Source organism: Mesitornis unicolor, unplaced genomic scaffold (genome assembly GCF_000695765.1).
Source record: "Mesitornis unicolor isolate BGI_N332 unplaced genomic scaffold, ASM69576v1 scaffold13293, whole genome shotgun sequence".
NCBI lineage: Eukaryota > Metazoa > Chordata > Aves > Mesitornithiformes > Mesitornithidae > Mesitornis > Mesitornis unicolor.
The window spans coordinates 26,746-42,774 of NW_010174083.1; the positions used below are offsets into that span (position 1 = coordinate 26,746).

The window sequence follows — 16,029 nt, forward strand, 5'->3', positions numbered from 1 at the left end:
AGTAGCGATGTTTCATACCAGCTGACCAGTTTAGAAAATACAAATGCTTTTGCCCCCCAAGCAGTGACTGCCATAACAACTCCCTTCCTGACAGTTGATCTGTTACCACATGTAGCTACTCCTGCAGACAGCCATATCTCTTCAAGTGTTTTTGAAAGAAGTGAGACTGCCAGTGTCTCTTCAAGTTCTACACTTGATATTGATCCTGTTCATATGTCTGCAGTTTCTGATTCTGACATGTCCATTCGTCACACTCTTCCTTTACCAGATGTACACATTTCTGTTACGGCTGTTCCTCCTGAAAGTGAGATCCCTGTAACTTTGAGTAGGTTGCTGGTTCCTTCTAGAGAATCCTCTGGGTTGTCACCCAGTATCATGTCCAGTACCGATTTGTGGTCTTCTGTAGTTGAGGATGACTACGATGAATATGACGATGGCTTCCCTGTAAGTAACTGTATCTCATGCACTTCCCATAGAGAAGCTCAGGATGTGGTAGTAGAGGAACAAAATACAAAGGTAAACAATAACAAGGATCAGAGCAACCTAATTATAAGCTCACATTCTGAGAAACCTGAAGAAAAAGAGAAAATCTCGACTGCTGCATCAGTCAGTCAGATAAACCATGCCATGGACAGACGAAATTATACATCCATACTGACTCTGACAGCAAATGTGATACCTGAGAAGCACAACAACCTGACAGTTTTGGAGAACCACATTCAAACTGCTAGTGTCCCATTGCAAAATACATCAGAGTCTAAGTCTTGGGCTGTTTTTACAAGTGATGAAGAAAGTGGTTCTGGCCAAGGTACCTCAGATAGCCTTAATGATAATGAAACCTCAACAGATTTCAGTTTTCCTGACCTTAATGAGAGAGACACTGAAGGGGCAGTTGAAGCAGGTAACTCAGAATTAACTCCTGGATCATCACAGTCATCAGCTTCATCTGTTGCTAGCAATCACTCATCAGTATTCAACATCTCTGAGGCAGGTTAGTTATGACTAAGTCTAATGAATACAATGGAAAGCTGTGAGGGGATACTTTCGTGCCATAGAGAATAAGAAGCTTTATCTACATATAATAACAGGAGAACATAACAGTGCCAGTGGGTGTGAATAAAAAAGCATTGGGGAGCAGGGGATTGCATGCTGACCTGGCTGTCTTGTGAATGTTACTACTGGCTACTTAAAACTGCACCTGAAATATTCGTCAGTAAGAAGATTCATGCTCTGTTTTTGGATAGATGTGTACTGTCAGCAGAATTTGGGTGGTGCACAATCAAAAACCAGAATTTATTTTGATGTTAATTGTTTAATTTTACTTTTAAAAATTTAAGAGGGACATAAGTTCTCTGTATGAAGACAAGTGCTGCCCTTATGGAAACACGCCAGAGGAGACCATGCCTCTGCCAGACAAAACATACCTCTGAGATTCTCATTTTTAACTTACAGCAGCACATTTCCTTATTGTGGGTGTTTTTTTGTTGTTTGGGGTGTTTTGCTTATTTTCTAAGATGTATTGAGCAAAGAAGAAGATGTTTCAGTTTGATTCTGATTCATCTTAACTTATAAAAGCATTCATTTTTTTTCATTCTTACTCTGTATGTCACCTTCAGATTTCAGTGAGAGGCAGACTTTCTGTGCCAGATCTGCGTATTTCCAAAATACTTAGAGCCAGATTCTCCTATACCTGTTTATATTTATTGCTATTTTCTTATCTAGTTGTCTTAAAGTCAGTGAGAGTATTTGTAATCTGTGATTCCAAGGATAAGGTCAGAAGGCAAAACAGAACCTCACATAGATAGATATAAAGTATTTCCTTTGTATTTAAAAATTCATTGTGGAAAACTTGAAGTATCCAGACACATAATTTTCATTGCTTCTTGTTAGAGTATTGAAAAATCCAAGAGTGAAGTCAGAAACAATATCTATGATGTTTGGAAAAAAACACAACCCAAGGTTAAATTGGCATTTTAGAAAATAAATTGTACTAACATTAAGTACTCACAGCATCTCTAGAGGGCAGTATCATCCAACTGAATCCACTAAGGAATGGAATCCACTAAGCATGTGACACTTTCAGCATATTCCTACAGATACAGTTAAATCACATGAGGTCGTATTACTCATGAGCAACAGAATATTAAATCGACACTCTGTGTAGTTGAGGCTAATAGAATGTGAAAAATAGAAAATAAAAATTAAAAGAAAATAGAAAACATATTGAAATTAATAGGAATCCTAACAAGGTAGGTGTTATAAAACTGAATCAGTAAGTTAATTAGATCAGTAGGTAAGTAGTTGCCATATTATGTAAAATGCATAACATTTATTTAAAAATCAGCAAAAAAAGATCAGTATTTCAAAATTTATATTACTAATGTGAATGAGCATTACCTTAAGAGATTTATAGTTTACATAATGGGTGTCATTTGAATTGTTCCTGTTAATAATTCAAAAAGGATTATACGTTACTGGAGTAGTAGTAGTGGTAGTGCAACAGATTTTGTCTGTTTGTCTTCTAGATATTATTGAAAGACACTATACAGTATCATTTCATGTACATTATTTTTTCCAATAAATGATGCCAAATACTGTCTTTTAATAAACTGAAAATTCAATGTGAGCATGTCTAATATGGTGTAAATCAAAGACATCTTTGCTTTAATTCAATTATAAAGCAATGAAACAAGAAAACAACCCCTCAGCTGACAACTTATTTATACATTACAGTGAATTAACCAGAAATTGATATAATGTCTTTTTCTTGTGACCATTACAGAAAAAATTGTCGTTTAAATGTTTTCTGTCAGTTATTTGGGTGTGAAGAAATCTACTCTAGATGATACTGTCCTTTCAGCTGCCACCATTGGAATGATGGCCAAGTAGGCAGGAGAAGCCTGCTCTTCATTCCCCATAGAAGGAACGCTGATAGGATTTGATCGTGCAGTTTGAAGGAATTCTGTCATCACAGATAAGATTTGGTTTTATGCTGTGAGTTAGTTCAGGAGTGGGATAGCCAAGTATGAATGCTTCAAAGGGATTGTATTCTGATCTTTCATGCATACATGGAGTTTCTGTTGAAATCAATAGGAAATAATGATTTTAGCCTACTCACCAGAAACTTGGGGACAGATTTTTTTGAGACACAACTTGTGTCTGCAATCACTTTGCACACTGAGCTGCAGGATTTAACAAGTAATGATTGATTTAAGTGTTTGAGTACTTTGAACTAAAACCAAGTAGATGCTTGCAAGATCAGAGCCTAGCCTAGATCTTTTTTGCGTATAAAGTCCTGAAAGCCCCTAAACTCAAGAAAATGGAAGCGGAGAGCTCCTGGAAATCTGTACTGTGTGAAGTTGTTTGCTTTGTTGTCTTTTTATTTTTTTAAAGGTACAACTCCATTCCCTCTTTTATTTTGTCTGACAGTTTTTTATTCATATAGAATTGGTCCCTTGATATCTCAGTGGAGTGCAGCTGATTTCTAGAGAGCAAAATTCTGTTCTCATACAGGATATTCACTGCATTAGGAGTGTTCACAAAAGCAGAAAACATTCTTAGAAAATTTAGGGGTTTAGTTCTAACAGTTGCCAAAGTATTTGTTTCCACATTTTAACTCATATAATGGTCACAGATCACATTAAACTGTACAGATTGAAAAGAATTAGTCATTTTGTGTCTAAGACACAGGTTTAAAGTGTTTACTTTCTGAGGTATGACCAAAGTTAAAAATGCATAATTGGTCTTGTTCACTGTTGTGTTCCCTTATTTTAATGTCATTATAAAATACATTGTTTCAATCTTCATACAGATTCCTCTGCCCAAATTATTCTGTCATGCAGCATTTCAGAGTTGACAGAAGTGTAAAATCTAGTCAATATCTAAATAATACTTTGATTGCCTGTAAATATGGAGGAAGGAAATTCAATTCTGGCTCAAGTATAATTGGGCGAGGAAGTACTGCAAGTTGATTCAAAGGAAGCAAGATGTGTCTATAAGGCAAGTTACAGAATGGACAAGTTAAAATACAGAAGGTTTAAGTGCAGTACAGCAAGCACATAGTGACTATTGTAAGAAAATTTTCCTATTAATCTAATAGTCAGAGAAGTGATTAGCGTTATATGAGTAACAGTTTAATATCGAAGTGTTCTTTACACATTCCAGTATTAAATATTTAGAATCCTTAACTCGGTTTTCAGCTAATAAACAGATGAAAATGAAAAGCTTTCTTCTACTATATGTTAACAACAATCTGCTATTCTTACAAAGAGAAGTCTCCACTGCTGGAAGGCTGAGTCACATAAGCTTGAACACTTTGCTTTACCCTCTGTCTGCTTATTTTCTGTAAGCTGGTTTGCAAATGTATAAGCTTTCTGCAGTACGTAGTAAAAAATAGAGGTAAGTGGTATTAAGTAGGCTCATTATAAGACTCATTCACTCGTGCTGTATGTTTGTCAGAATTTAAACATGGACTGTTTCAATTTTCTCTGACTGCAGAGGCAAGTAATAGTAGCCATGAGTCTCGTATCGGTCTAGCTGAGAGTCTGGAATCAGAGAAGAAGACAGTTATACCACTTGTGGTCGTATCAGCCCTGACTTTTATCTGTCTAGTGATTCTTGTGGGTATTCTCATATACTGGAGGTAAGTAGTTTTTTGGTTGGTTTTTTTTTCAGTTCTAAAAAGCTCTGATTTGAAAAGTGTGATAGTCATTACTCAACTGGTTTGCAGGAGGGAGACAGGATCTTGTCTCTCACTGTGTCTTTGTATTGCTCTCAGTGCTGCAGTGTCATAAAGCTGACAAAATAAGGTGGTTTCTGTCCAAGATACACAACTACAATTCTTTTTTCTCTGGCTGCAGAGGGTTGAACCATTGCAAATAATTTATTTCCATATTGTGAGATATTAGTAACTTACTTGTGATTATTAATACCTAGAAGCCAAGCAACTTAACAGAGCACTGAGAAGAACAGGAAGGATAAGAAAAATAAATAGCATGGCATGGGTTTGTTTCCTGTCTTTCCAGTACTTTAATGTTAAAAAAAAGTAGTCGTCAATTTAGGATGAGAATCTATATTCCTGAAAAGGACTATGTGAATAAGCAATTCATTTAGGACTGTAGGAGTGTGCTGTAGCTGACGTTGTATGCCAGACAGAAATGGGATAGTATAATAGTATAAATGCTTTAAGATCACTTACTGAGTAGCTCATATGATGTTCTGTGATTTAAATGTTGTTCCACTTCGTAATTCTGCCTATCTCCAAACCAAAATTTGCCCCCTAGCCGAAAGCATTCAGTGAGTAACTAAGAATGCATTTCATGTGCACACACATACTCAGGTTCTGGGCCTGTTTCTCTTTGACTTGATTAGTCAATAAGATATTAAGAAAAAAAATAGGCTAAAAAGAAGCTATAGAATACATTCTATCCCTGAATACGTTAGATCTTAAGAAAATGAGTTTGAGCTTCCTTTATTCCAGGCAAGCGTGCTAGTGAGTCAGCAAGCCTTCGGGATGATTAATGACACTTTTGATCAATTAATTTTCAGAAATATTTCTTTTTCTTTCCAAAGAAATAGTTATTTGCTGCAGGAATTGCACAACTCATTTCTTAGTTTTTGTCTAGTTGGATAATTATACTGTCCATCACCTGATTTCCAGCTAACCACTTTCATGTTGAGAACCTTTTCCTATATTTCATGTTACACAACATGAACATTCATATTCATCTTCCAAAGGGTTTCATCCCTGAAGCTAAGTAGTACTTGAAATCTCTTCTGTTTGCCGAAGAACACCATCCATTTTAAGACCCAGATTGTACAGTCCTAGTTCTCATAATCCTACACGTTACAAGCTTGTTTTTGTCGAAAAACATTGTGTTCATTTTGTATTCTTTCTCTGGGAATGAACAATTCTGTAACATAGGTCTTTCAAAATAAAACAAAAATCCCGTTAGCAGTAATATCTTCTTGAACTTGAATTTAATCTTTTCTGTATTTCTTGTGTACTACAAAATAAAATATGGAGCTCTTTTTTTGTTAATCCTTAAGAAAATTTTCTTGGCATTATGTTAACACCAGTAACATGTTTCTTATTTCAGAGGAAGGAAATATAAACTATGTATTGTAGGTAGGATGTTGTGGCCCTCTTTCAAAGCACCCAAGACCTTCACCTGTTTTTCAAGCCTAGGAAAAATCAGAACATTAACTCTATTGCTATGCAGTATTCTTTATGCCTGGAAAATATTAGTATAAAGTCTATAAGCATTTTTATGGTTACATTTAGTTTATTTTGAAATAATGGATGTAAGCTGTCAAAGTTTCTTTTTATAATGCTTTTTTATGTGGGCCAGTTATTCTCAATTATTGAAGTTCATAGAAAGTTTAGGTTTGCAAGAAGTTATTCTATATTCCTTTGGCAACAGTACTAAAAAAATTGCGTTGGTCTATAGCTGGATATTTGAGTGAGCAGTACTTTGAGTTGTTTCCACTATTAGATCCTAATTTGAATATGCCAAATATGTGTTTAATAAACAAAAGGTGTGTTATTTGGTTTGAAACCCAAATAACTAACAATTATCTCAAAACTAAAAAAAAAGGCAAAAGTATTTTGCTCTTCACTTGAATGACTTGTATCAGAAAAATAATTCTGTACCATCTGTTGTTTGGGTTTTGGTTTTGTTTTTTTTACATAAAATTGTTAATCAGCACTTGAGGAAATTCCCCAATCTCTTCACTGTCTCATTAAGCACAATTTCAATCTTTCTGTGATAAAATATTCATTTCTCTGACAGGGATGAAAACTTTTAGTGGCAATATTGTCTAAAGATTGTCTAATTGCCAGTAGGGAAATACGCAATTTTGAACTGCTCTAGTTCTATGTATCAAATCTTTTGTAATTCAGGCAATTTTCAAGCAATGTCATTTTCCTTTCATTTCCTCAGCATGATTAAGATTACAGAGGAATAAACAAGGAGATTCTTTTACCAGTTCTAATGGCCTTGTTGTCCAGATAGATGGTTTTTTATAGCTTTAGAGAGCATTTTTAATCCAAATCTAGAGCCTATGAATCTCTCTCAGTATCTGTCTGTTTGACTGAGTCCTTGCAGAAGAGGTGCAACAGGGAAATTTGAATCTTCTTGCCCTGTTCTTTTCATTTCTGGATGGCTTCATACTTCCCATTTTGCTGAATTAACCTTGTCTGTTAAAGTGACTGAAATTGAAAGTTTCTCTGGGATGACATATTATACTGAAAATTGATTATGCATGTGTGTACTCTTTTGGAACAGGCCATAGAAGTGATCATTGAAAATAATCCTGGTGAAATGATGTACAGGAGGAAATGTCAGGCTATTTGTGCAACTGAATTTTTATAAAGGTTATCACAAGAAAAGCTTGGGAAATAGTAAAATTGCAACAGTTGTCAGCGGGAGTTCTAGCATTCGAGATTCTTTTTCCAACAAATACGTGTGAATCTCAGGTAGAGACTAACTCCAATAATGTGAGCAGTAAACTGCTAATGCAGTTCCAGCTACATTTCTATCTGTAGACATACTGAATATCAGCTGGCTGTCATGAAGCCTCCTAGAAGTTATATGACAACAGTGCTTCAGAAATTACCAACCCAATGACAGACAACCCCCTGAGCAGTCATTTAAATTTTGACTTCCCTCTACCACCTGATACCTTTGAAACACAGCTGTAAAAGAATGTTCATTTTCTTATCCATGATTTGAACTGTTGCCTTGAATCCTTTGTTAGACTTATGGGCACAGAGTTGAGAACCCTCTCTAAGGTTAGTTAAACTTGCACATGCAGAGACACACTAAAAACAGATTTAAACTTACAAAGGCCACACTCATCCATCCATGAAGGAAAAACATTTTATCCAGGTGACATCAAGTTATAAATAAAAGAGCTAATAAAATTTAGAAGTTAAAATTTCAGCTGACAAGCACTTAAGAATTAATTGGAACCATTAAAAAAATTAATTATTTGAATTATTGGATCTCTTGAGGATCTATTGAAGGATCCTTTGGAAACATTGGATCTTTAAATCATTGGAACCATTAAAAAATAAATTAAATCAGTGTTTGAGGATATCTATTAGCAGATATCCTGTGAGCACAAAAGACCCTGAAATTCTCAGAGAAATAAGTAATTGTGCTTCTAAGACCATTCTGGGCAAGCATGGGATGTGCAAACCCATCCTGCCACAGATGCCTCTGACTTTGGAGGTTCAGCTCCCTTCCTCAGCTGACATGAGTGGTGAACACCCTGCACATGGGCACACTCGTACACACAAAGAGCCATGCTGTGTTGTCTGCCTCGGTGACAATCCCAGACAAGCTCTGAGCAGTCCCTGCCCCAGGGGAGAAGTAGGCAGCACATAGAATCATAGAGTCATCTAGGTTGGAAAAGACCTTTAAAACTGTCGAGCCAAGGTCCAGGGGACCAGAAAAATTATGTCCTCTGCAGTCTGAGGCGTAGTCTTGTCCCAAGTAGTTGATCTTTAAGTGTTCATTCAGATCTGGTATCCCTCCTGTTAAATCAAAGAGCTGCTGCTACATGCCTTCCTGTACAGATACAGGCACTAATTAATTCAACGGCTTAGCACTATCTCCATATATAAAGTGTGTGTTCAAAGAAGTGCAGTGTCTAAATTACAAATTACAGCTTTAGGTTGAAGATCTAAATGCTGCAATGAAAGGTGTAAATTAAATAATCAGGTTAACGTTGAGTGACAGGACCTTTGTCTGGAAGTTTGAAGTAGTCATCACTTTTTTCATTAACAACAGGTGATAATTAATGAGACATGGTTATTAACATTAGGTTTAGTCATGAAGGCTTTCACTGCTGATGCAGAAGCAGATGGAGTGCCTATTTGTGAGTCTTATTATAGGTTAAATCAACTGCTATGAATTTGTCTCCCAAATGTGCTAAGGGTGTAATTTATTTTCAGCCACAATTAACTTGTTAAAGATTAAAGATACAGTGGCTCAATGAAGGATAGAGAATGTACAGCATACTATGAGGACATTTTAAGTACCGCTTTAGATGTGAAAGCCATTATGCTAATTAAATTCTTGTTAGCTCAATTTTTTCTCAAGCAAGGAGGTGACAAAACTCTGTGATGTCAGTCCATAAACTTTATGTATGATCATTGTTCATAAGGAATAGGCATTAGGGAGACGACATTTTTTGGTTTTAGAGCGCAAAGCATAGAATCATAGAGTAGTTTGGATTGGAAGGGACCCTTAAAGATCATCTAGTCCAACCCCCCTGCAGTAAGCAGGGACATCTTTAACTAGATCAGGTTGCTCAGACCCCTGTCCAATCTGACCTTGAATGTTTCCAGGAATGGCTCATCTACCACCTCTCTGGGCAACCTGTTCTACTCAGGCTGGTTGGTTTGTTGCTGTATTTAATAAACACAGTACATCAGCATTCTTGGTGCCCAGCAGACAGGGCTAGACTTCCCAAAAGTGTTTACTGATTTCAAGTACTTTGATATTTGCCTTTAATGTAGCTGTCCATTTTTTTGTGTGTTCTGAAAGAATTTGCATTGTAGAGAGACAGAAAATTCCCACCTCATTCCGAGAGTATGTACATGTTTCACAGAGGCTTAATTCAAATAAGCTTATCAAAGTCTTTATGATCTACATTAATGGTTCTGTAAAGCATGACAATATCCATGTATCTATTTCACAGAATCACAGAACGTTAGGGATTGGAAGGGACCTCAAAAGATCATCTAGTCCAATCCCCTGCCAGAGCAGGAACACCTAGATGAGGTTGCACAGGAAGACGTCCAGGCGGGTTTTGAACGTCTCCAGAGAAGGAGACTCCACAACCTCTCTGGGCAGCCTGGTCCAGTGCTCTGTCACCCTCACTGAGAAGAAGTTTCTTCTCAAATTTAAGTGGAACCTCCTGTGTTCCAGCTTGTGCCCATTACCCCTTGTCCTATCATTGTTTGTCACCGAGAAGAGCCTGGCTCCATCCTCGTGACACTCACCCTTTAAATATTTATAAACATGAATGAGGTCTCCCCTCAGTCTCCTCTTCTGCAAACTAAAGAGACATTTCTCAGTGGCCTCAAAATTTCTTTTTTAGTATAACATTTATATGAGGGGCTTTATCCATGCAGTGTTACAGGAACTGCAAGGAAGAATTTAAAACACCAGTGATTACACAAAATTGCAGAAGATCATATAATAGCTTCAGCCAACAGCCTTGAAGAAGCACAATCTTGTAAATATAAAATGAGATTAATATTTTCCTGATGCATATATTTCTTTTTAAATTTAGTGATTAGTGAATATTTCAAATAGATTCAGTGACCCAGAGTAAAGATTGTTATTAGCATGTCTAATCATACGGAGATTTTTTTAATTAGGGAGGCTTTGCAGCAGCAGTTGGTTGTTTGGTCCCTTGAATAGCTTGGACTCTTAACAGATGTTACTCTTATTATCTTCACATCTGGATTACAGCACAGATACAAATAACATTGTGGGTCATAGCTAAGATTGACTCCAGGTGTATTCATCCTTCAATGTTTTTGCAACAAAGCTGGCACCTCCTGGAGTTATAAATTCCCCTGTTTCTGTTTGTTGACTTTGGGAAGTCCTTCATGGTTAAGGTCCCTCAGTGTTGCAATTTCATGATGAAAAAATTGTTTAGCCCCAGTCATAGTAGTTCCAGAGCCACTGTTTTGTCTGCTATAGGGCATGTTGCCTTTTATTGAATTTCCGTGTGTGCAGTAGGATCTACTGATGAATTGGCGAAACTGATCTCATACACTGCTCCATCTTCAGGCTAGCATAATCACAGAAAAGGGAACAGTAATTATGTGTGTGAATTTGGATAAGCAAGGAAGACAATGGCATTTTTTATACTTGGAGTTTTTGTGCAGCATCTACAGTAGCTCCTGACACAGAGCTCCTCTTCCAGCTTTCACTATGTCTGATGTGTGCTCTATCTTCTGCCTCTGGTATAGGTAAAGATGCATGATCTATTCATTATGCTGAGTTAATGTAGAATCTTCAAGTTGTATGCATAATTTGGTGGTGTGTTGGGGGAATATTTATATTATAGCAGTAGCATTTGACACTCTGTGGAAACTGTTTTCAAAACTGATTTCTTTCTTATACAATAATGCCAGAATTCCAAAAGGTCTCAGATAACGTTGGGGTTTTTTGCAATATTTATTTTTGTTTCTTCCCCTCTAGGAAATGTTTCCAGACTGCTCACTTTTATTTAGAAGATAATACATCACCTCGAGTGATTTCTGCTCCACCAGCTCCAATCTTCCCAGTCTCAGGTATTTTTTGTCAGCTGTTCTGTGGATTGGTGTTAGCCGTTGGAAGATGCTGCCTTGTATGTATCCATATGAATTCTTCACATACTTCAACATCTATAAACCAGAGATGTGTACCCTCTTGAACTAATAAACCCAGGTGCACTTGGCAGAGGCACAGATTAGTGTTACTAATTTTCTCTCCTGTAGGTAACACAGAAGAGAAACATCCTCACCTTACAGAATTGTCTCAAAGATACGCTGTGCCTTCTAGCCATCTGAGGTGTTTCCTCACTAGAAATGGCTTCTAGTGTAGCCGTCTGACTACATAAAATAGTTCTAGTTCATTGTAACAAAGCAGAGGATTAATTGCACCAGCATCAGTCTCCTATATGTCTTTCTTTAATTGAATTTGTCACATTCGTGTGGAACATGACCTATTCTTTTTACCAGCAGGACCAATATATGCCTCATCTGCCTGCATTTCATTTGCGGTTACGATGTTTTCTTTAACTGATAGATTTTCCTAGCATGTTTACTACTGGAGAAGTTCTGTTAGCCTCTAAAAAATGATACACAAGTGCAGAATATTATTAGTATCTTCTGGTTCCATGTCCATCACAGCTATTTGGAGAAGCTGTTTCTTTTCTTTCCTCCTCAAAGAGTATCAGAGGAGCACATGCAGCCATTCCAGCTTTTTCAATCTGAGTAGAATGAAAAGTACCTTAAACAGGTATAATCCTGCAGCAGATCCCGAGCCATATTTTCACACATAAGAAAAGGATATCTTGTTCTGCAAGTAATGCTTTTGCAAACTGTGCTATTACACAGGGGGATGGGTTCCCTTGGAGTGACTGAGGGAAGCAGAATCAGCCTTTGTATAGATAACGAGTAAATACATTTATTAAATGAATTCCAAACATTAAACTTCTGTTGTAATGGAATTGTAGGCATCTTTAAATGCCGCTTGTATTGATTGCTGTTGTTAGGAGATGCATAACCTTTTTTTAAATGGTTAATAGGTAGGGATATAGCTTGGTTTCAGAAAACATGTCATTATATATGAATGTCAAGTGGCAATCATTATAGGAAATCTCTGCTCTTACTCTCTATCATTAACTATAGTGCAGTACAGCTGTATCATATTCTTGCAATTTTTCCTGACCAGCTCACCTCAGGGAGATAGTGTTTTCCATTGTCAAAAGACAAAATTGCACTTACAGTTATTCTGAGTGCTCAAAATATGTGTTTTGATGCTGGAGGTTTTCCTTTTGAGATACTGATAAAGAGAAAAGTGTTTCTAAATGACTGAAAGATACATAAAATATTTTGTGGAAAAAGCTGCAAGCACTGAGGAAATATTTTTGTTTTATTTTGAGTGCAACAGATGTCAAGTGAGCAGTTTTTGTGTTTTCTATTGCACAAGTGTTTCAGCAGTGTAATTCTACAGCAATTGAAACTAACCATGATATAATACTGGCAAAGAGCATAGAGCAGCAAGAACATTTTGTAACTGCTAAGTTTAATTTCTTATTGTAACTATGACTACAAACACACTCCACAGATCTCATTATACATTAAGTTTTTCTTCTGTGGGGTTTCATTGACAGAGATAGGAGAATTGCAGTTATTCACAGAAAAAGGCACTTCACAGCATGATTCAGAGACATGTTCAGAAAAAATAATGAATTACAGGGTAATATTAGGGCCCACTATCAACCTTTAAGTAGTTTCAAGGGATGGCTGCCATCCAGATATAAAATATATTCCTGGATTCAGAAGTGATTGAATTGGGAGATTAGCACTAGCAAGGAAATAAAACATTAATTACACCAAATCTAAGATCTTTCTCTCCCTTACTGTTCTTGCTCTTATGATCATCCACCTTCCCTTCTGTTTTCGTGTTTGCATGTCATTAGAATCAACACTTTATGCCAGGTTTCATCTCTGAAGTGTGAAGATAGTGTTACACATTTATTCAGCTTCTCTTAGGCTTGACTGGATAAATTTGCTTTTTGTAGTCAGATCCATTCATGTAAGACCAGATGAATCTCAATACAAATCAAATTCTTCATAACTGAAAACTAAAGTTCTTAGGTGGCCTAAATGGTGAACATCTGTTGATGTAAATAACAGGTCCTTGTTCAATGTTTTCTTTCTTATATGAAGCAGTGATAACATTACAAATTGTGAAAGGCTTTTTAAAAAAAGTTATTATTCTTCAGAACCAAAACTAGCTGTAATAATATCATCCTTTATCAGGTAATTAACAGAACAGATTACTTTGTTTACCTAGCATACTTGCAGGAAAGAGAAGATTGAAAGTGCCAAAGGTTTTTGACATCTTTAATGGACATTCTACACAAGTGTGTTTTTCAGCATTTGTATAAAGTCAAAAAAGAGATGTTCTGAAGTATAAGCATCAGATGGAAAATTCAGACTCTAGTATCAGGACCCAGAAGTTGTGTAAATCGTATTTATTGAGGGAATATACATATCATCTTTGTGGGTATCCAGAAAGTCTTAAACTTAAACCTTTCACTTAAAAGCTGAAGTATAAAGCTTGATGTGAAAATCTGTAGTCAGTACTCCCACAATTAGACATAAGATTATTATCAATAGGTAATAGTAGAATCCTGGAAAGAATGGGAGGAAAAATCCTTACTGGAAGTACTCTCTCATGCAGTAAAAGATGAAAATTAGTAGTTGTTTCCTTTACAAGCCAATGCAAACATGCAAACATACATCAGTTAAAATTATACTACTGCCATAACACTTCACAGGTTTCACTGGCATGGGACTGTGCAGCCAGTCCATGTCCTGTGTCAGAATCCTAGTGCAGCACTGATCAGCCTAAAGCACCCAGACTCCTCTGCCCCATCATTCTTTCTTTACTAGTATTATTTGGAGCTCTGCTCCTACCCTCTTCCATTGAACATCTCATAGCAAACTGCTAAACCTCGCATTTCCCCTTGACTTCAAGGTAGCTCTGAGTGCTCTTCAATTTGCAGACAAGCTCAGCATCTTGCAGAATCATCACTTTGATTTTGGGGGCTTAAAGACAGAGCAAGACGTAGCAAGGCATTTTCTATATCTTCTTTCTGAATAGTCATTTAGAAATGTGTAATTGCTGGAGAATTGTTTTAGAAATGTTAGTGGTGTTAAAGAGTGTTTCTATTTTTTGTGAGAGTTGTGTATCCAAAGTTCATGCCAAAAAAATTTATTTCAGGATGTTGTGTGGATTGCCTACACATAAACTTCTTTCTATGTCACTGGCTTTTTATTCCTCATAAATATATTTCTTGTCTTTTCCCATCCCTAAGATGATGTTGGAGCAATTCCAATAAAGCATTTTCCAAAACATGTTGCAGATTTACATGCAAGTAATGGTTTTTCTGAAGAATTTGAGGTATGGCTTTATGACGTCATCTTTCTTCTTAGCACATACAAATAATGTTAAGTTTAAATGCCTAGAAACAAAGAACTGGGCATTATGTTCAGACTTGGGGACCAATTTCAAAAATGCATGTAAAAATGAGTACTATGAGCCCAGTAGGGACTGTTTATGGATAAAGACTAAGGAGATTTATAAAAAATAACAGGACTGGGATGCAAATGGGAATATTTAACACTGTTGTAAGTACTAAGTGATTGTGCGAATAAACTATGCAAAGATAGTGCAATCTATATGGTTTATCAGATAGAGTTGTAGATCTAAAGTTTTTCCAACACTAATGCTGATTGAATTTTGCAGAAGCTACCCACATTTGCTTGTTCCATTTACAGAGAAAAAAGTATGGAAGTAATTATGAATACACGTGGCAAGACTTCTGATTAACAGGGGAGCTAATGTAGTCTTCGTATGTGGTAGTGAAAGCTTTACAGTTCCTTTCCTAAAATATATGGTTTCTAAGAGGTATTTTAAAACTTTGACACACATGCTCTCATCATATAATGTTACTATTACCACACGTAACTAATGAACTTCATTGTTTTTCACATTCATATGCATTACAAGTTATTTAAAGACAGATGTGTCTAACTTAAATAAAATAAACATTTTAAGTTCAAACTTTGTAACTAAAGCTGTGCTATTAAAATTCTTGACAAATGATTTCTAACAAAATGAGTCAGTTAGCATGGAAACAAGTTTTTTAATTGGTCTCAATTTAAAATTGTAATATAACTGCAAAACCAATACTGAAAGTAGATAAATGCATAATTTCACATGTTTTAGTTTTGCTTTTGTTTCCCCAGCCAATGTGTTGTGATCTACTGGATCAAATATTCCATGTCATTCTCCTAACCTTCTTCATCAGCATTTCTTCTCCAGTTCATTTAACATTCAGAATACCCACCTGATTGTGGGACCAAACTTGTAAATACTTGTGAATAAGCAGTACATGTCCATGTGTTACACATGTGCATATGCACTGACAGGACTAGGCTCCAGCCAGTCTGGCTGTTAACAAGAGCAGTAGTTGAAGGATTGTTTAAATACAATGTGACAAAGTTCTTTCACCATTAGTGAAGACAGCAATACAGGAATCAAATTGTTCATCCTAAATTGTTCTTTTCCTAAAAGTATTCTGTACCTAAATTACAGCAGTGATCCAAAGACAAATATGCTGCATCTCACTGGGCTACACCTACACCATCTGAAATATTTCATGCTTGTTTTAACTATTGCAAAATACTCAGTGTCCTTATCATTTTTTGAGGATCCTGTTTAGCTT

The 16,029-nt window shown here is 36.3% G+C and overlaps 1 protein-coding gene across 1 annotated transcript in view; it reads left to right on the forward strand.

Moving 5' to 3' along the window:
* PTPRZ1 (protein tyrosine phosphatase, receptor-type, Z polypeptide 1) overlaps window positions 1-16,029 on the forward strand; it is a 58,901-nt gene that overhangs the window by 25,627 nt on the left and 17,245 nt on the right. The window contains exons 10-12 of the mRNA XM_010180939.1: window positions 4,498-4,642; window positions 11,226-11,317; window positions 14,617-14,702. Coding sequence (XP_010179241.1) covers window positions 4,498-4,642; window positions 11,226-11,317; window positions 14,617-14,702 — 323 coding nt within the window. The remainder of the gene's footprint in view (window positions 1-4,497; window positions 4,643-11,225; window positions 11,318-14,616; window positions 14,703-16,029) is intronic.